At 43.8% G+C, this 19,829-nt stretch overlaps 1 protein-coding gene and 1 long non-coding RNA gene across 8 annotated transcripts; one reads left to right on the top strand and one right to left on the bottom strand.

Annotated features, from left to right (window-relative positions):
* Nucleotides 1-864: 864 nt before the first annotated feature.
* Nucleotides 865-6,194, bottom strand: LOC140254208 (uncharacterized). 5 transcript variants are annotated; one of them, XR_011904092.1, is made up of 8 exons: nt 6,056-6,194; nt 5,679-5,957; nt 5,544-5,608; nt 5,053-5,176; nt 4,177-4,299; nt 3,217-3,358; nt 1,899-1,985; nt 865-1,453 (listed from the first exon to the last, which is right to left on the bottom strand). It is a non-coding gene; the product is annotated as an uncharacterized lncRNA (long non-coding RNA). The 5 variants fall into 5 exon arrangements; XR_011904094.1 differs by having other exon boundaries at nt 866-1,453; nt 5,834-5,957; XR_011904091.1 differs by having other exon boundaries at nt 867-1,453; nt 5,763-5,957.
* A 6,627-nt stretch (nt 6,195-12,821) lies between these two features.
* On the top strand, nt 12,822-18,923 carry LOC140253766 (cytochrome P450 2H1). 3 transcript variants are annotated; one of them, XM_072339598.1, is made up of 9 exons: nt 12,822-13,166; nt 13,851-14,013; nt 14,791-14,940; nt 15,931-16,066; nt 16,353-16,554; nt 16,971-17,106; nt 17,366-17,553; nt 18,104-18,245; nt 18,742-18,923. In XM_072339598.1, the coding sequence occupies exons 1-9, from the start codon at nt 12,990-12,992 to the stop codon at nt 18,921-18,923; spliced, it is 1,476 nt and encodes a 491-aa protein (XP_072195699.1). In that variant the 5' UTR covers nt 12,822-12,989. The 3 variants fall into 3 exon arrangements, with proteins under 3 accessions (XP_072195699.1, XP_072195698.1, XP_072195700.1); XM_072339597.1 differs by having other exon boundaries at nt 15,931-16,091; nt 16,378-16,554; XM_072339599.1 differs by lacking the exon at nt 16,353-16,554 and having other exon boundaries at nt 15,931-16,091.
* Nucleotides 18,924-19,829: the final 906 nt, after the last annotated feature.

The raw sequence follows: 19,829 nt of genomic DNA, 5'->3' as shown, positions 1-19,829 counted from the left end.
TGTTCTTAGGCTTTATAGCTGCAAACCTTACTTCTTTCTCAGAAATCCTGGCTATTACTGGCAGAAAACACACTCAGAGATTTTGATCAGCAAAATCACTGGGACAGCAGCAGTTAAAAATCTTTACTCTTCAGCTATAAATTTAATACTGATTAAAGACCACTCTTTCTTTTTACTTTCCCCTGTTAGAGCAATGCATTAACAACTTCAGCTAAGTCATTCTGAGTCAGTAACAACTCTATCTTATGTTGCTTGTTTTTTTGTTTTTTTTTTTATACTGTTCCTATGTGCTTCAGTGACATCCTGCTGCTTAAGAGAAAGCCTGGTTCACAAAAGCAAGATGTCTTCTCCTCCGATCCAGATCAAAGTGCATATCACCCATCTGATACATCAATTTGTCAGGAACGCAAGTCCAAAAACTAAGTCCTAAGCCAGAAAACAGCCCTCCCTAGTGGCTCTACACAAGATCAGACACTTGACAAGTTTACATACTTGTTTGTTAAGCTTGTCCCCTTATCTTATTAAATATATCAATTTAGACACCCCTCTGGGAAAAAAAAAAAAAAACAAAACCAAAACATCCTGTTACCAGTAGGAACAGCAGGTTAATCATCCACTTGTACTAATGAGTCACCAAATAACTTCAACAGCAGCTCAATGAGTTAAGTCATTAGGAGAGTAGTATTGTATTTAAGTAAATTAGCTCTATTTTCTATTCTGCATTATCTAGCTCTTGTGCTTCAGTCATAGCAGAACTGGAACATTAACAGTTAAAAGAAAGTTAATAAGTACAAACTCTCACATAAAGATACAACATGCTGCATGCAATCATTTAATGCAAAGGCACAACCCCAGTGAACTTCATCTTTTATTAAAGAACAAAATACAGAGTACTGTCATTTTTGCTAGAGCTCAGTCTCAGTTTGGGAAGAAGGCTCACAGGAACTCAGGTTTCACTGAGAAGCTCCTGAGCTTTCACAGCATGGCACAGCCACCTTCAAGCTGGGGAAGCTCTCCTGCATTTGGGAAAGAAATGCAGCTGCAACAGTGCAAGCACCAGAATCACTCTGATATCATTTGGTGAGTAAAGCAAGGCTGAGGCATTGTACTGTTAAAGCAGATGACTTATAAAGGTTTATTATTAACTTAAGTTTTTTTTTGTTTGTTTTTACACAGAACTTGCACTGCTAAGTGGTCAACTGCAAAGGGGTTGTTTTTCTCCCCTTCCTCATCCCTCAAGATAACAAAGCTCATGGCATCAGCCAAGGAATAAGTCCCAAACACAGAAATAGCAGGCACCTCCTTGGTTTTGGTAAGTAAGGATTTATTGTTTTTTTGTTGGAAACAGACAGGTATCCACTTTTTCACAAGAGCTTTAGCATACTAGCTGTTGATTGTAATGCAGAAAGTCTTAGGCTCTATGTTATGTGCAGGAACTGGGATGCCTTTCTACCTGCAATAGAAACTGTCTTTACAAAAAGCTGTTACAAAATGGCAGTTCATATAGAAAGACTTATATCACCCACTTCCCACCCCACAAACTGTTACCAGGATTTTGGGGGCATGCTTGCAAGGAGAAGAGTTAGACCTAAAAGTTCCCCTATATAGTTTTACTTTGGCAAGAAATTAAAAGACAGCTCCAGAACAGAAGACTTAGTGGAAAAAACTATTACAAAAGTTTCTAAATTTCTAGTTACCCAACACCAATTCAATTAGTGCATTTTACAAGTGGCACACACTTAAACATTATACCTTATCCACATAAAGAGGTACTATTTTTTATATAAATAAGCACAAAGCTAAGTTGGCATTGTTAGAGACTTCAAGAGATGTCATAAGCATTTCCCATGTTTAATTTTCCCATTTCACAACCAGAGTTGCTTCTAAGAGGGTTTTACCAGAGCTGTGAAATGAACTAAGTTTTCTCCTTCTTCCTTCCAGTCCAGGAATACCACCAGAAGGCAGCCATCAACACATAGGAGCCACTAAAGAACCCAGGAAAGAGACCCTCTTTAGGAGGGCCTCTCCCCCAACACACACCCCCCACTCAGGGGGGAGGACCCCAGGACAGGAGGGCCCTCCCCCTACACCCCCCCACTCAGGGGGGAGGACCCCAGGACAGGAGGGCCCTCCCCCTACACCCCCCCACCCAGGGGGGAAGAGGCCCTCCAGGACAGGAGGGCCCTCCCCCTACACCCCCCCACCCAGGGGGGAAGAGGCCCTCCAGGACAGGAGGGCCCTCCCCCTACACCCCCCCACCCAGGGGGGAAGAGGCCCTCCAGGACAGGAGGGCCCTCCCCCTACACCCCCCCACCCAGGGGGGAAGAGGCCCTCCAGGACAGGAGGGCCCTCCCCCTACACCCCCCCACCCAGGGGGGAAGAGGCCCTCCAGGACAGGAGGGCCCTCCCCCTACACCCCCCCACCCAGGGGGGAAGAGGCCCTCCAGGACAGGAGGGCTTCTCCCCCAACTCAGGGGGGAGAGGCCCCCTCAGCCGCCACACCAAACATCCAAGACTGACCTGCCCACCCTCCCACCAAAAAAAAAAAAAAAAAAAAAAAAATATTATATCTCTTTAGAGATAGTGCAAAACTCAGCCAATAGCCCCACACCAACAGCCAAAAAACACAACCCAACAGTATGGGTCATGTTTTTGGCTGTTAATCACAAAAAACCTACTTACCACACAAAGCCAAACAACTCCAAAAAAAAAAAAAAAGCTAACTCATACACATCTACCTACTGCAAAGCCAAACTACTAACTCCACACAAAAAAAGCAATAACTCAAAGCCAAACTCCAAACAAAAAAAAAAAGCTAACTCACAAACATATCTACCTACTGCAAAGTCAAACAAGCTAACTCCAAACAAAAAAAAAACAACTAACTCACAAACATACCTACTGCAGAAAGCCAAACAACTCCAAACAAAACAAAGCTAATTCACAAATACCTACTGCACAGAGCCAAACAAACTCCAAACAAACAAAAAAAAAAAACAAAAACAAAAAAACCAAGCTAACTCACAAGCACCAAGACCTGTCTTCTCACCTGACCATCACAAAGAAAAATCTACCTACTGCACAACACCCAAGCCAAACAACTAACTCCAAACAAAAAGCAAGCTAACCAACTTGCCAGAAAGCTCACCTCCACAAAGGATTCTACTTCCAATAACCAGCACAAACCTCCAATCTACACACACATTCCATGCCTACCTGTTGTCTCTGATCCTTCAGCACATCTCAGATCCAGCGCTGCAGCTCCCAACCCAGACATCAGCTCCAGCAGAAAAGGACAGCCACAGGCCACTTATTGCTTCCAGCTTCTCACATCTCAGTTGACACCATTCCTTCAGGCCTGCAAGGAAAACACATTGTCACTCTCACACCCACATCAAGAGTAGAAACATAAAGCTCACCTTGCCCCAGAGGCACCACAGTCGCAACAGTGTAATTCTCACTCCAGTTCCATATCTACAGGAAAACATCCTACCTCATCCAAGGGGCCATCTAGATACCAGCCCTCTGGTGGATGGTTCACACCCATGGGTCCCCATCTCTCACCTCCTTCATCTGACTGCTGGGAAAAATGCTCATGTATTCCAGCCAGCCCTCACCCTGTAACAAGATCAGAATCACAGACCTGTACAGAATGGAAAGACCCCTCAGCATATTACCCAGTCCCACTTCCCTACCACACTAACAGAATAGTCACAGAGAAAAGGACTCAGCCCCCTCACAGGCACATTGCTCTGTTTTCACAGACCTTCTGACACTCCAGTCCATGAACACCATCCCCATCAATTGCACTCCCACACATCAGATACTAAAAGTAGTATCTGATATCTTCCCATCCACCAGCCTTCTTTCACTTAACTGGACAAGATACAAACCTACCACCGGGTCCAGCACCATTTCCCCTCTGCGCATTCAACTCAAATGTTCCTCAAACTTCTCTTCCAGTCACTTGGAGATGACGTCTGGAATAAGTTGTTACATCACCTCCTAGGAATGGTGATGAGGCAATCCTTCTCACCCTTTATCAAGGCTGCAGTCACACCAGCTACGCTCCAGTCTTCAGGCACCTCTCCTATAGGAAACAATCAAAGGAAAACTGACAGCTACTTGGCAGTCACCTCTGCCAGCTCCCCAGTGCACACACAGACAGACATATACCTTTACAGCTCAAGCATTTGCTGGCATCCATTTTGCCTAAACACCCTTTGATCATCACCTCTGCAATCAAGAAATCCTCTTTCAGGATCCAGGGTTCCCAAGGAGCAGGCTCAGCAGCAACTGCTGAAACAAAGAAGGCATTCGGCACATGCTGTTACCAGGGCCTCCACCTTGTAAAGCAGAGGCCCACACATTCCCTAATCTACTTTATCCAGTTGACAAACTTCTGTTAGCCTTTACCTCCCTCCCAAAGGTGATACTGAGAAGGCCTTAGCCTTCCTCACCCAAACTCCACCTTCTCCCCTTTGAGTTCTGCAAGTTTCTCATTCAGCCCTGCAGGTGTCCTGCCATCCCTGAGCAGTTCCTTATTCCGTGGAATGTGCTGCTCCTGAGAATGGAGAAAGTAACATTCCAGCATTAACAACTGCTTGCAGGACCCCTTCCTATACTCTAACCCAAGGGATACCTCCAAATAGGTCCTTTAAGATGAGGAAAGTTGGCTCCCTCAAAGACTAATATTTCAATCCCACTCACTGCTTTGCATCCTGAACACCAGTCTCACAGGACTGCTGCACTTAAGACCACCCTGATCTTCATGTCCCCAAACAGCCCTTATGAAACAGGGAGAGCAAGCTCCAGCAGCACCCCACTTTTCAATGGCTCCATCACCTGTGTCAGAAGATTTTACCTTTGACACACTGCAAAAACCTCCTGGAATGAGCACAACTAACAGCCTTGCTTTCCTATCAGTTAGCAGGGTGGTTCAAGTCTACCATGAGAACTAAAGCCCACAGCTGCGAGGCTACTTTCAGCTGTATGCAGAAGGTCTATCAACTTCCTCATCCTGGCCTGTAACCGACACCCCGACACATTTACCTGCCTCTCGAGCCTCTCACATGCTAAAGCTCGGCTAGTTCTTCATTCGTCCCTAGGCAGAGCTCAGTACGTTCCCGTTCTCTCACTGCAACGGCAGCTCCACCACCTGGCCAGCCTGTGTTTCCTAAAAAGAAACAGAGCCATCTTCAGCAGCGTTCCAGTCGTGCAAGGTGCCCTCATCGGGTCTCGGCAATGGGAACCACATCGTGCTCCTGAAGGTACGTGTGAACGAGGGGGGAAAAAATAGAAAAAACCCATGGCCCGCTCGCTCCCACTGCTGGAAACGGGAGAGGCTGAAGCGACCGCAAAACCCTCCACGTGGGCTGAGGCCACCCCCGCGTCACACTCGGTCTCAGACGGTTGAGCAGCGGCCCCGTGCCGGCACTTCTAAAAAGTCATGCGGGAGCCCAGCGGCGGTGCCGTGCCGATCCCAAAGACACAGACGTAGCCGAGCAGCAGCCCTACGTAAGCCCCAAGAAGAGAGATCTTACCGAGTGGCTCCCACGAGCTCAAAGCTTCGGGTTGACGAGAGGCTCTAATGCAGTCGCAGGTCAGCCTGCAATAGAAGAAAACCTGTTCCGGCAACCTCCTGTGTTACTACTTACTCCCAGCAGCACCGAACCTACGGGAACACGGCCCCATCCCACTCGCCCCTGCCGATGATAACTTGAAGAACTGAAGCACTCTCTCAAAAATAAAGAAAAACACACAACAAAACCCTGGGCGGGGGAGCTGAAAGCACTACGGGACTGCGCTAGGACTCGGGGATCTGAGCGGCAACCCCGCTCCGTAAACGCGATGGGAGCCGGGCAGCGACGCTACATCGACGGCAAACTGCCGGCGGAGCCTGGTGGCAGCCCTACGCCGGACCCGAGAGCCGACGTGTCCGCGTGTCTCACAGCAGCCTGAAACAAACAAAAACGACACAACAAGAACATTAAAGCGAATCTTAAAGAGAATTCCACAGCCGCATTTCGAAAAGCTTAAAAGCACCCCCTCTTACCGCTTCTCAGCCCCAGCAGCGCTAGGACCACCAGACAAAGGATGCAGCCTGCTCCGTCTCCCGCAGAGAACTGCAGGAACTGACCCGTAGCTCCCAGCAGCCTCCGGCGGAGCTTAAGAGGCTTTGCGGCGGCGGCCCCTCCCGGGGCTCCCGGCGAGGCGCAGCTGTGCCCGGCCGGCTGCGGCCCCGCGGCAGCTGGGAGTCGTTGCCTCGTTAGCGCAGCCGGCCTCGTTAGGGCCGGCTCGGGACTCTGACAGCTAGACACGTGGTCTCTAGATCTGAATTAGGGACTTAAATGACGCTTTAAATTACAGTTTGTTACGCGCTTCTCCTTCTCACCTCATTGAGGTCTGTGCCGATCAACCCATACATCTCCAGAGCCTACTTGTACATTTTGGAATCATAAAATCATAGAATCATTAAGGTTTGAAAAGGCCTCTAAGATCATCTAGTCCATCAGCACATCATCACTGTGCCCACCAAACCACATCCCTCAGTGCCGCATCTACAGGTTACTGGACCCCTTCAGGGGCAGTGACGTCACTACCTCCCTTGGCAGCCTGTTCCAATGCATTATCCCTTTCTGAGAACACTTTTTTTCCTAATATCCAACCTGAACCTCCCTGGAGCAACTTTAGGCTGTCACTTTCTCTCTCCTCTCTCCTAAGGAACTCAGAGGCCACCATGCTTGCAGCATCTGATAGCACTGACACAGAGGACAATGACCCTACTACTTCAGGAGCAATGCCTCAGATGAGGACTCCTGCAGCCACATTTACAGTGCGGTTGCAGAGCCTGACCCTGATCTCCCTCAGTGCACTGCTGGCACATTGGACCTTCCTGATCTACCCCAGAACGAGGTGCTAGAAGGGGGTGCTGTTTATTTCTCTGAACAAGACAGATGGAGGGAGACGGTCAATGAGTTTGAGATAAAGAAAGGAATAGAGTGAAGTCCAGCCCCTGTCAAGGATACTGGGTGCTATGGTGTTACTGGCATTAGCTGGAATGGAAAAAATAATAATAATATGGGAAAAGAATTAATTTGGATGTCTGCAAATCCCAGCACGGCCAGAACAGCCAGAAGAGGGCACTGGGATCTAATAACGCTCCAAGTGGCCCAGCCCCACAATCCCTCGTAGGATGGAAAAGTAATGGGGTATGCTCCCTCCTGCCTCCTCCTGTTTTGTTCTGAAACGGATGATCCAGTGGAGCAGCAGTTGCTCATCTTTCAGAATAACACAGTATTGGTTAACATTGGTTAACACTGGCAGCAGTTCCTACCAGCCTTTCAGCGAGCTGGTAAATGACGATATTAGTTCCAAACACTTTTCCAAACTAGTTCTCTGGCAAAGAGAATGCATCAGTGGCAGGCAGGAGCCTGCCAACTCCATCGACTACCTCTGGGATCGTGTTGCAAGGACTCTGCTTTTGCTAATCTCTAAGTTAATTAAAAACAATTTTAACACATTTCCGATGTTAAGAGTACATAGACTTCAGAATAAAGCCATGTGGTTTTGTTTACTGAAACACCACCATGATTACAAGCAGTGTTTGTTTGTTTGTCTGCTTTCCAAAACTTATCAGATTTGGATGAAAAAGGGGAAAAAAACAAACAAACAAACAAAAAAAACCACACAGATTACCTTCTACTGGAACTCCAGTTCCTCCGCTTCTTTCCTCTTGTCTCTATCGTTAGGTGAGTTAAAGGCCTCCCTCACTGTATAACAACATGTTCCGTGTAAGCGCTGCTCAGCAACAACTAAAACATCCGTATGCTGTCACCAGCATTTTGATCAGAAATCCCAAATGCTGCATCCTAGAGGCCTCCAAAAATACAAATGAGTCTATACCAGACAAAACTGTGACACCTGTAACAGTGGATGGAGTACAGTTCTGGCTGCTTGTGGTGTGATAGGAGGCAAAAAGCTGATGTAAGAAGGCAGCACTAGAAATGATCTGAAAGATCTGACTGTCTGTCTGAACTGTTTGTCGTAGCAGCAGCATGTGAGACAGAAAGAAGAATTTCTGTCTGTTAGGTGTTACAGTACTTGTGTGGGCGTCTAGCTTCAGTGGGCACAAGACACCAAGATCTCAGTGCGGTTTCTCTGGCAAGGTGTCTACGGTATTCACCATTAGCTCTTAATGAACATCACACAGATTTGCCCTAATTTTAGCACCACTGCCAAGCATGGTGTGTATATGGCAGTGCTACAGGCTTAGGTATGTCAGATATGTCTATGTGACCCTTCTCTGTGGATGTAATTACATTGCACATGGCTGACTGGGTCTTACAGCACTGTGCTACCAGTGAGGTAAATGAGGTGTTCTGGGAGGAAAGAGATTGCAGAGTGCCTGAGAAATCTGTGGATCTGCGCACCGTTGGAAGTGTTTATTTCCCTTTAAGAGGGGGAAAATGCTGTATTGTCCTTGTGTACTGACACCTGTCAATGGGGCTTCTTATTTGCAATTTTGGGTTCATTGGAAAGTACGTTTGGAGTAAGGGAAATACTCTGGCAGGTTTCCTTCAGCGATTTTTTTCTGACGTGGATCGTTGGCTGTGAGTGTGTGACTTGCTCTGCCTCTCCCTAGAGTTGGCTTCCAACAGTGCTGTTCTGCTGCCAGGTGATAAAATGAAATGAGAACAGAATGGTTAAGCTCTGACTGATACGATCACTTCATGCCAGTTTGGTTTTGAGCTTTTCTTTTGCAACTAAAAATTGGAAATAAGTGGAAAGATGTGAGAGAAGAAGCACATAAAGAAAGGAAATTGTCTTCTTTGTTCCTTTTCTTTTTTATTTATTTATTCATTTATTTATTTATTAACTAAAAATTTGCTTCATCTAGCACAGCCATAAGCAGTATATCAGATTATTACCTACAGAGTTTGTTCTTTACTCCCGATTACTCCTTATTATTAATCAACCAAGCTTTATTTTGGTTCCTTGTAGAAACACCTCAGAAATACCTCCTTGACCCTTGCATAGCCTCGCCTTCCAGCAGTACAGTGTGGGTGTGTCAATTATGGCATGAGCCACAATGCATAAGGATGAATCTTGTTGAGGTATTGAGGCTAGGGCCTGGGGAAACTTGGTGCAAACTTAGAAAAACACTTTATGATGTAAAACAAGAGTGCTGATGCTCTTTTTCTTCACCCTTACTTGATTTGCAGGTGCTGTCAAGCACGCTTGGATGAAATAAGCAATCATAGTTCTTCCTTAAAAGCTGTAGTCTGAGGTTTCAGTGTACTTTGCACTGAAAGGTACAATGAAAAAGGTTGTGGAAGTTCAGCATGCTTTTCAGCAAAAGCTATGTAGAATTTCTGACTTTGGATCCTCTCGGCCACTGCCTGGATGAACCAAGTTCATTAAGAAACCTTTAACCAAGTCATTTGAACTGGCAAATCAAATATCCTTCTTGCCAAGTCCTTGTGAAATATCAGAGAGGCTGTACAATATGCCTGGTTAGCTTCTTGTTTATACCTTGTTTGGTTGGATTGTTCATGCTATTGAAAACTAACAGAAGACTGTGTACTGTACCACTGTGGGACACGGTGTATCTTTTGCCTTACCACTAACTACAGGGAGACTCATCTGAAATTTGCAAGGCAGAAGTATATAACCAGATTTTGATGTTATTGTTATTGACACTTTTTTGTTGAAAGTCATGTTTTTCACACCTTTCATGTATGGAAAATGAATCATAGTACGTGTCCTTCTCTTCCACTCAGTTACTTTTTCTTCATGTTTTAAATGCATGATATTTCATCCGTTTTCTATATTGTAGTAGTTAACAGGTGATAAGGCCTGAACTTCCTTGCCCTTTCAAAGACCAAGCCAGGATGTAGCAATCTGTTATATGTTCTAAATGACTGAAGAACAAAGCCATGTCACTGGCTTGGTCCTGAGTCAGCTGAGTTGCGTTTTGGATCCTGTGAGTTCAGACACAAATATTTAACCAAACCTTTTGTGCTGGATGCTCAAATGGCATTTCTGAAGTCACCTGAAAAATAATGGCAAGGTCTGTGTCTTGAGTACTGCCTGCATAGTGTGTTACAAGTAGACATGTTTTGTAAATTGTTGAATCCTGAATGTATCACTGAATCTTAATACCTCTGGTTATGACAAAGCCTTTCTCCTGTAAGGCAGGAGTTGACTCTGTGATTTTCTACAAGGGGCTAGAATGAATCCTACTGAAATTGATAAGATTTTAGCAGCAGAGATGTACTTTACAGCAGAAGAGACGTGATGTTTTCAACAGGTTAATCTGCTAAATGAGAAAGTTCAATGAAATAATACATGTTAATATACAGACGTAGGAGCCTGAGGATGGGTGCACAACATCGTGACAACAGTCCAGTCAGATCTTGATCCTGTTTAACACTGGCTGAAAATGAGGTCTGAAGGATAGCAGCAATGCAGCCATGGAGGAATTGCTCTCTGTCGTCCAGAGTTTCCTGGGCATTTTTTGAGTACCCTCAGTGGATTTTTCTGCCATGACTTGGCCTTTTGACAAATATACACTTAGCATCTATATCCTGGCTAACGGTGTTCTGCAGCTCATGATCTGTGCAGAACTGTGTCCCTTTCCCTGTACAAATGATGCCAGCTGCTGTTTTAGCATTTTCTGACACAGTGCAGATGGCCATAAAGCTGTGGAAGTTGTCTAGAGGGCCACTGCTGCTCAAGCAATACTGGCTGTTGGTTGGCGGTGATGTGTGGAATCAAACTTTATAACCAACAATCAAACTTTATAACATAGTCATAAAGTAGGCATGTTTACTCAGTGCTGCACATTCATGCTAGAGGAAGGAAGGGGGTATTCTCTCCAAGCCTGTATACCAGATGGCAAGAAGGCACATGCTTAAAGAACAAGCTGCTTACATATGCATTAGATGTCAAAGAAAAGGTTGGGTCAAGTCCCCAAAATGACTGTCATTTTTCCCCACCCCGATTCTTAGTTCCTTTACACATGCATGGTATCTCTCCGTGGTCATCTGGTGGTCTTTTCTGATGATGGCTGGATGTCCTTTTTGCTGACCTGAGTCAAATCAGAAGAATGCTGACTTAACTCTAGCTAAGTCTTATCGGCTAAAACTCCATCCACTAATATGCTGCTTCTTCATTAATTTGTGGCTTTACTGTCTGCACCAGCTACCTAGCATTCCATAGACAGGATAGCTAACAATGTTATTTGGAGAAACAGGAGACTCGATGTCTGTACCAATTTTCTAACTCTGTAGAAAAACATCTATTTTTGGCAGCTAAATCCTGGCTTAGAAAGGTCAGATCTGCAGCTGCCTATTCCATTTGCTATAAAGGCACATAACTTTTAACCTAACTTATTTTCCTTAATTCAGCAGGGGATGAGATCTTGCATTGCTGATGGCTGTGGGTTGGCAGGCCACTGTACTATTGCTCTGCATCAGTCAGCAGACAGAAAGTAATTACACTGCACCTACATATAGTTATAATTGCACTTTTGGTTCCACTTTCCTCTTCTGTGTTGGTAAACAACCCACTCAACCCACTAGTCCTATTCTGTTACCAGTCCTCTCCCTCATCCCATCTGGGGAGAGGGAGCAAACATCTGTGTAGTGTTCAGCTGCCTGATGGGTTAAACAATGCTTGGCCGTTTTTGTTTTCCTGGGCCTCCTACTTAGTATATGGGTCCCCTAATATCCAGCTTGCAGTGGAGGAAAATATAATGAGCAAAAATTTTGTCACAGCTTGACCTGCCAGAAAACAAAGGAATGCCTTCCAGAGCAGCTGGCAAACTTGCAGATTATCCAGCAGCGCAGTGTCTTGCTTTAGTGTGTTCCTGCATAGGGGCTGCCCCAAAAGTAGTCAGAGCAGAAGCTGCTGCAGCACACTCCTAATGCATGTCTTTTTCCTCACTAAAGCACATTAAACACACGGTTGTGTCGCAGCATTTGAATCTCTGAAACTGAATCTTTTTTCAGTTTTGTTGTGGTATGTATGGAATTGTTAATCTGTAAAAAAATGATCTTCATTCCTTTGAAATCCATCAAATTTCTCATGCCATGCTTGGAGGGATATATTCTGAAGCTGTTTCCTTTGTTGGACAGGATTTTGACGGCTGGATTCTGAAGATTAAATGAAAAAAAAATGAAAATTGAGGAAAAAGAATGTGAAGTTTAGCATTTCATGTGAGCTATTCCATCACATTAGCTAATAATTGTTAAGAAAACATTCATTCTGTCATTCCCTGATCAGCATGCCATTCACTTTCATGGATCTAAACATCTTTGGATATTCAGGATGTTTCTTGAAACATCACATATTGAAGGAGACCACAGGCTGCTACAGGTCTCAGTGTTTTGTGGCTAACTTGTGAACTCCTCATGCAAATGCTATGGACAGTTTGGAGTGCCTACAAAAGATTAGGAGAAACAGAGTTTATTTCTCAAGAATCTGTGTGCTTGGCCTCAGAACAAAGTCATTATACCATTCAAGAAGTGAAGGTGAAATACCTAAGAAAAAAATGGCAGTGATTCCCTTTTCACATCCACAGATCCCTTCACTGCACACAAATGCTGGAGTGGCTAACAGGAGTTATCCCATGCATATGGACAACAGCAAGAGTTGATGCAAACAATCAGCAGCTAGGCTCTAGTATTTCTTCATTTTGTGTTCATTTGGCAGCATTAGACCATGATTACTACCACATGAACGATTTCCAAAAGACATGCCAGCTGTATGTGTAAAAAAGCCAGAGCAAACACTGAGTTCATCCCTAGTTTGCTCATTCTAATCTTCAGCAGATTAATAAGTAATCCACCGCCTCAGCAGGAACAGCGATGTGATATTGGCTGATTTAATTCATGTGCTTTTGTTCTACAGCTTATAAATAACCTCAGGTTTGCAAGTTCCAGATCAGACTCTCCTGACACTTGACATCTCTTCCTCTGCCCACCATGGAGTTTCTGGGATGGCCCACAGTCCTCTTGCTGGTCTGTATCTCATGTCTTCTCATTGCTGCATGGAGAAGTGCATCGCGAAGAGGGAAGGAGCCTCCTGGTCCCACACCAATCCCCATCATCGGAAATGTTTTTCAGCTGAACCCACGGAACTTGATGGGAAGCTTTAAGGAGGTAAGACTGTCTCTTTCTTTCCTATGTTGTCTTCCTTGCCAGTAGAACAAAGCTCAATCCTGACAGCCTCAGCTTAATTCACAGCTTCTGCGTAACTGTTTGCTTTTAATGTATCACACTACCTATTGGAATTACGATACAGATGACAAGACCTGCACTGGCCTTATGCCTGTACTGCAATTTGCAATTAATTTCCAGACAAGGTTCTGATGCTTCTACCAAATCCACCACAACACTTCTCTGTTCATCTCCTCACTGCTCTCACTAAAGAGCCCAGCCCTGTTTTAGGGAGAACCTTGCTCTATTTTCCTGCTGCCTCAGCTCCCTGGCATGTAGGTATAATATCCTGGGAGGGGTTGTCATGAGTATAAGGGATGAATCAAATTAGTTTGAAGGTGAATGGTGTTGCCTGTTCCCTCCTCTGGATACTGTCATGCATCTGTCAAAAAAAAAGGCCTGTGCTGCAAAGCCTGGGAGAGAACAGGTGGAGTAAGTTCGGCTGTGGAGCCTATTTCTGAAGTTACTGTAATGGGGTGGTGGTAGATGGATGGGAAAGAGCTAAGGAATTAATTGGTTACCAAAACATTTGAGCAGGGGTCTTATTCACCAGGTGAAGACCTGCAAACTTAACTTTCCATGACTGACATCCAGATGTGTCATTCCCTGTGTTCTTCCTTCCTGCAGATCAGCAAAAAGTATGGTCCTATCTTCACAATATATATAGGCCCCAAAAAGGCTGTGGTGCTGTATGGCTACGACATTGTGAAAGAAGCCCTAATTGATAATGGAGAAGCCTTCAGTGGAAGAGCAATACTGCCTCTGATTGAAAAACTTTTCAAAGGCACAGGTACACTCCTGGTAACATTGCCACACAAAGATGATCACGCCATTGCTATAGGAACCCTCTGTGAGGGCAGCAGAGGAGTAAATGGAGGATAATACGACATTTGTACATAAAATCACGAATAAAGTATTAAAATCCACACTCATTACTTGCACCTAGCAGTAGGTTGAAGCCCTGGAGAACTGTTTAAGGTCCTAGGCTGGCTTTAGTGAGTTCCTTTCTATTTCCAGCACCCTTCACATACAGGATAAAATTTTGTTCACAAAAGGTACCTCTAAGATCTTACTGTTATTCTTCCTTTTCTGAAAATGCTGGCAAAGGCTCTACAGCTCAGGAGCCCTCAACTGTATATTCCAGAACACAACACTGACAAGCAAATATAGGCTGTTCAAGCAAGGCTCACACTCAAGATTAGGCCCTGGGCTCATTCACCACAACAGCTCCCAGCAAGCATTTATTCAAGTAAATGCTTGTCCCATGGTATTTTCAGTAATGATACCATGTGTGAAGGTGCATCCCTGATCATGTGCGTATTTGTCTTAGGCTACCTGCTCGTGGCCAAGATGACTTTAGTGCCAGCGTTCCCTTTTACTGACAGCCCAGTGTCATTTATCTTATTCTGGAAATAAAGATCAGATGAATCAGTTTGTCATCTCCATCACTGCAGGAAAGCTAGGGTTTGGGGCATACAGAAACTGTGGTAGATATCTCTTCCAGAATGGGAGTGAGGGCAGAAAATTTACTTCCTCATGGAATCCCTGTTGTTCCTTCTTGTGACAGGCATTCTGACCAGCAATGGGGAGACATGGAGGCAGCTCCGACGATTTGCCCTCACCACCCTGCGTGACTTTGGAATGGGGAAGAAGGGCATTGAGGAGCGAATCCAGGAGGAAGCTCATTTTCTGGTGGAGAGAATCAGGAACACACATGGTAGGACATTGATGTGTGTCTGCTGGGAAACCTTGCATATCTGCAATGAGAGCATAAGAAAATTCAGTCTGGATTCAGAGATAAAAATCCCTGCTACCAATCTGAGAAAACGTGCTCATCTGTATTGCTCTTTTCATTTTACTGATTCTGCATTCTGTATCCCTCACTGCATGCCTCCGTCACTTTGTTATGCTATGTAATATGTTCTGTGTTTTAATGTGTACTAAAAGGCTTCACAATTAACTGAAAAGTCAGAAGCATTTTTACTCTTATTGCTAACAATACATATATAGTACTACTAACTTATTAGTCTTACTTATGCTGAGCATTACTATGCTTACCACTTCTGACAGGATATCTGACAAGGTTTTGCTGGTGAGGAGTCATGAGCAAGGCAGAGAAGGACTGGCTCCAGTGCTGCATGCAAGAGGCTGATCCTTAACATTATAATTTTCTCTTCAGTCTTTTTTCCTTTTGTATTTTATACCTTCCAATCTTGATGATTCTCATCTTCTGTACTTGAGATATACCTTACTGGGCTCCCCAGGTTCAACCTTCCTGTCTTTCATGGATCTAATCTCGCTTTTTCTCACACTTCCATAGTTATTTACTTAGCAGATTCTGTAGCCGTGCTGTTTAAAACTCTACTTTTGATCAGGGGTATCTGAATTTTCATTGGGTTTTGGTGGGATTCTTCAGGCAGTCTCTAATAAATAGCCTGTCCTGCTGCAAGACATGTTTGTCAGATGAAGAGGAAACAAGTCACAGAAAGAACAGAACGAAACAGGGACAAAAACAATTCATTCAGGATAATCAATTAATTACAAGTAAATAAGTACCAATTGGATAAGCCTCTCACTATCTTCTTAGAGGGCTACAAAAATCTGGGTCCCAAGTGAACGCAAAAGTTCCTTGGAGGCATCAGGGAGGAGATGATGACTGAAGAACTGAAAACAAGTTACCTTTTCTTTGCTGTCATTGTTGTTGCAGAGAAATCTTTCAACCCTGGCAAGTTCATAATCCATGCTGTTTCCAACATCATCTGCTCCATTGTATTTGGAGATCGGTTCGACTATGAGGACAAGAAATATCTGGATTTAATTGAAATGCTGGAAGAAAATAACAAGTATCAGAACAGAATACAAACACAGGTCTGTGTGGTTTCATTGCATTAGCAAACATATTAATGGATCAAGTTATTAAAATTATATTCACTCATGTTACTTATTACTGGTATGATTTTTTATTTTATGGACATCTTATTGTACATCCAAATCAGAAGAGCATTTGCAAAGCAGTTCAATTGAAGTCTCTACATCAGTATAGTGAAACCATGATGCATAAGAGAGTTTACTCTTTCTCATAGCAGCAGTGAGGGGACAAATTTATTGCCACACATCAACCAAAATAAGCATTTTCCTCCTTTTATTATTACAGCTCTACAATTTCTTCCCAGCCATCATGGATTCTCTACCTGGACCTCATAAAGCAATAATTAAAAACACTGAAAAAGTTGATGCCTTCATTACTGAAATCGTAAGAAGACATCAGGAATCTTTCGATCCCAGCTGTCCTCGAGATTTTACTGATGCTTTTATCAACAAAATGCAACAGGTAACATAAGAGCCGTGAGAGCTCCTTGGATGTTACGAAAACCACTGTTTGAATCCTTGCATCATCTCACAGTTGTAGCAGCACACTGGGCGTTTGCACACACAGAGGGAAACCTGTTTTTCTTGACACCTTCATTTCTTTCAATTTTCCTAAGAAAGATTTGTAAGTACAGAACTAATCGTGGCATACAGCACTAACCACAGCTAGGAAAAGCTGCTGACCAGCCCCACTGATGTAATTCAATACTCTTCCCATACTATCCCAAATGTCACTATAAGAACTGATTATGTTACTGTCATTCCTGATCTTCTGGGGAGGGTGTGTCTAAACACATACAACATATAGGCACAAAACCTCCTATGTAGAAAAGTTTCTCATTGTTTTCACACAAAGAATTCTGCCAAATTTTCCTCCAGGAGAAAGGGAACTCGCATTTCACTGTGGAGTCCTTGACCAGAACCACAATAGATTTGTTCCTTGCGGGAACAGGAACAACCAGCACCACACTGAGATATGGACTTCTGATTCTCCTGAAACACCCAGAGGTTGAAGGTAAGAGGAAAGGGAATATTTCCTTGAAGATGTATTTTAAGCTATGGCTTCAGAGTGGACAATCTGTGTCACTACCACTGGTGGCATCAGTCCCTAATAGCAGTGATGTCCACCAGTCTTAGCTTTACTTCCAGGAAAGAGCCATCAGTACCAAGAATGGTCATATATTCTTGGGATGGGGGGGTGAAAAGCAAGCTTTGCTGCAACTGTGAGGAAAGGTTTTGGAAAACATCCATTCAATCCACTTATTCCCTAACAGAGAAAATTCACAAGGAAATTGACCGTGTGGTTGGCCGAGACCGAAGCCCCTGCATGGCAGACAGGAGCCAGTTGCCATACACGGATGCTGTCATCCATGAAATCCAGAGATTCATTGATTTCCTTCCTCTTAACGTTCCACATGCTGTGACCAAGGACACCATGCTCAGAGACTATTTCATTCCCAAGGTCTGTTGCTGGGAATGTCCATAATCTCTTGCTGCGCTGTGCTATATTATTTATGCTTTACTTCAGTTTGAAACACAGTGGGATGCAGTAAAGAATCAGAATAATTTGATTTGGGAGAGGAACTGGTCCTTTTGAGGTGCCACTATGCATTAAGTTGGATGATGTTGTATGCTATGATTTCCTTTTATGTATCAATCTTTTGCTACTTCTTGTCTGCAATACAAATAACTATTAGTGAATGAACTGCATCTGTATGGAAAGATAGCAAGCTGGCTCATAGATAAGAATGGGTGCCATGAAAAAAACCTCACCTGTTTCTCTAAGCCTTCTAAATGACCCTCAATACTGCACTGCCCACCATTTATGCAGTTCTACCAAATTTTCTCATGTCATTTTAAAAGTGCTAATTCTAAATGACAGTGGAAGATAATGGGACCACACAGCAGTTAAATCAAAGGGGTTGCTCATGTACTCAGCTCTGGAAACTGCTCAATGGGGCTTTACTTTGGCATGTTTCCAGTTCAACTTCCTTCTCTCTCCGCTAATCCAGGACACCATGATATTCCCTTTGCTGTCGCCAATCCTGCAAGATTGCAAGGAATTCCCAAATCCAGAAAAATTTGACCCAGGACATTTCCTAAATGCAAATGGTACCTTCAGAAAGAGCGACTACTTCACGCCATTCTCTGCAGGTAAAGTCATCTTTCTGTGTCAGGTTCTAGACTATCCTCTCCTCGAAGCTCTTCAGAAATTTCAGTGGCTCTGCCACCACGGTCTGAACAGTGATATCTGCAGATCTGCTGGTCACTTCTGGGCAGCTCTATTCCATGTACTACAGTTTCACTTTACCTCCTTTTCTTAACAAGTACCAGAGCTCCTCCCAATGCATCCTCCAACAAAAGATTATTGAAGTGGGACTTGTAGCCATGCCACTTCTCTCTCCAAACTAGTGACTAAACAGGAAAAGAACAGAAAAAATCTGGAGACTTCAAATTGCGTGGCCCACCCAGTACTCTACACTGTTCTGAACACAGAGACTTCAGTTTAATTCAGTTCACTCACCCAGAAGACTGCAGTGCTGCCCAACCATTTTAAGAAGTCAGAGCTTCCATGGCAGAGGGGTTAAAACAAGTTGCCAGGAAAAGTACTCCACCATCACCTCCTTCTCTTTTTCTTCTTTCCTTGCAGGAAAACGCATCTGTGCAGGAGAAGGTCTGGCCCGGATGGAGATATTCCTGTTTTTAACATCCATCCTGCAGAACTTCACTCTGAAGCCTGTTGTAGATCGCAAGGACATTGACATTTCTCCATTAATCACCTCTCTGGCAAATATGCCTCGACCTTATGAGGTCTCATTTATTCCACGTTAGACAAGTGAAGACAGCTGCCACTTCCCAAATTAGAATGACAGTCTTCTTGAATAACTGTCATTGCCCAGTACGATGAGACTGAAACAATCAGATCATTTGCTAGATTCCTTATGGACAGAAAACTGCTTTTCTCTGTGAACCTAGAAGGACATGCTGTAGTGGAAAGTCACTTTCTACAAAGCTTAGACTCTCACATGCTGTCCAAAATAGATTCATGTCTCAACTGTTTCATTTCACTCATTTGTAAGAAACGCATTGCAGCTTTAAGACACGATCTAGAAAACCTCCAGTCTCACTAACAACATGGGAGATGGCTGGACTGAACCTACTGACCTGTCAGAATTAAAACTGCAATTACAGCGCTGCTCAATGATAAAAAAAAAAGAGAGTGAAATAATTGTGGGATCTCTGTGATGCCTTCTGAAGGATGAAAGGAGGCTTGAATCTTCCCATTACTTATATGAAATACATGAAAATTGCTATAGAAATTTTACATACTTCAGGTAAAGGGTTTCTATGAGCTGCCAAAGACAGATGTATGGATGTAGGACTGGAATTCCCCAAATCAATCATGTTCGCAGCAGCATATAGCTTATTGTGACTGCAGTGACAAGAGAGCTGAATCCATGCTATGTGAAATAATACAGCACTTGAAATGTCACCACAGTGGAATAAACTGTTTAGGTAAGCAGCAAAATGTTCATTTCCTTCACTGTGTTAATACCATGAGTTATTTGGTGGTACAAAAAGTTTAAAACAAAAAATATCACAGGTCAGCAGAAATACAATCAAAAGAAAAATAGAAGTAGTAATGAAGAACACAACTGGCAGGATTCAGACCCACTAAAGATGTCCCAGGTGAGGAACTAAATGAAAGAATCCAGGAGAAAAAAACAAACAAACAAA

This window comes from Excalfactoria chinensis, chromosome 6 (assembly GCF_039878825.1).
Source record: "Excalfactoria chinensis isolate bCotChi1 chromosome 6, bCotChi1.hap2, whole genome shotgun sequence".
Lineage (NCBI taxonomy): Eukaryota > Metazoa > Chordata > Aves > Galliformes > Phasianidae > Excalfactoria > Excalfactoria chinensis.
The sequence above is the reverse complement of the archived record's forward strand: the minus strand, read 5'-3'. Positions and strand labels throughout refer to the sequence as shown.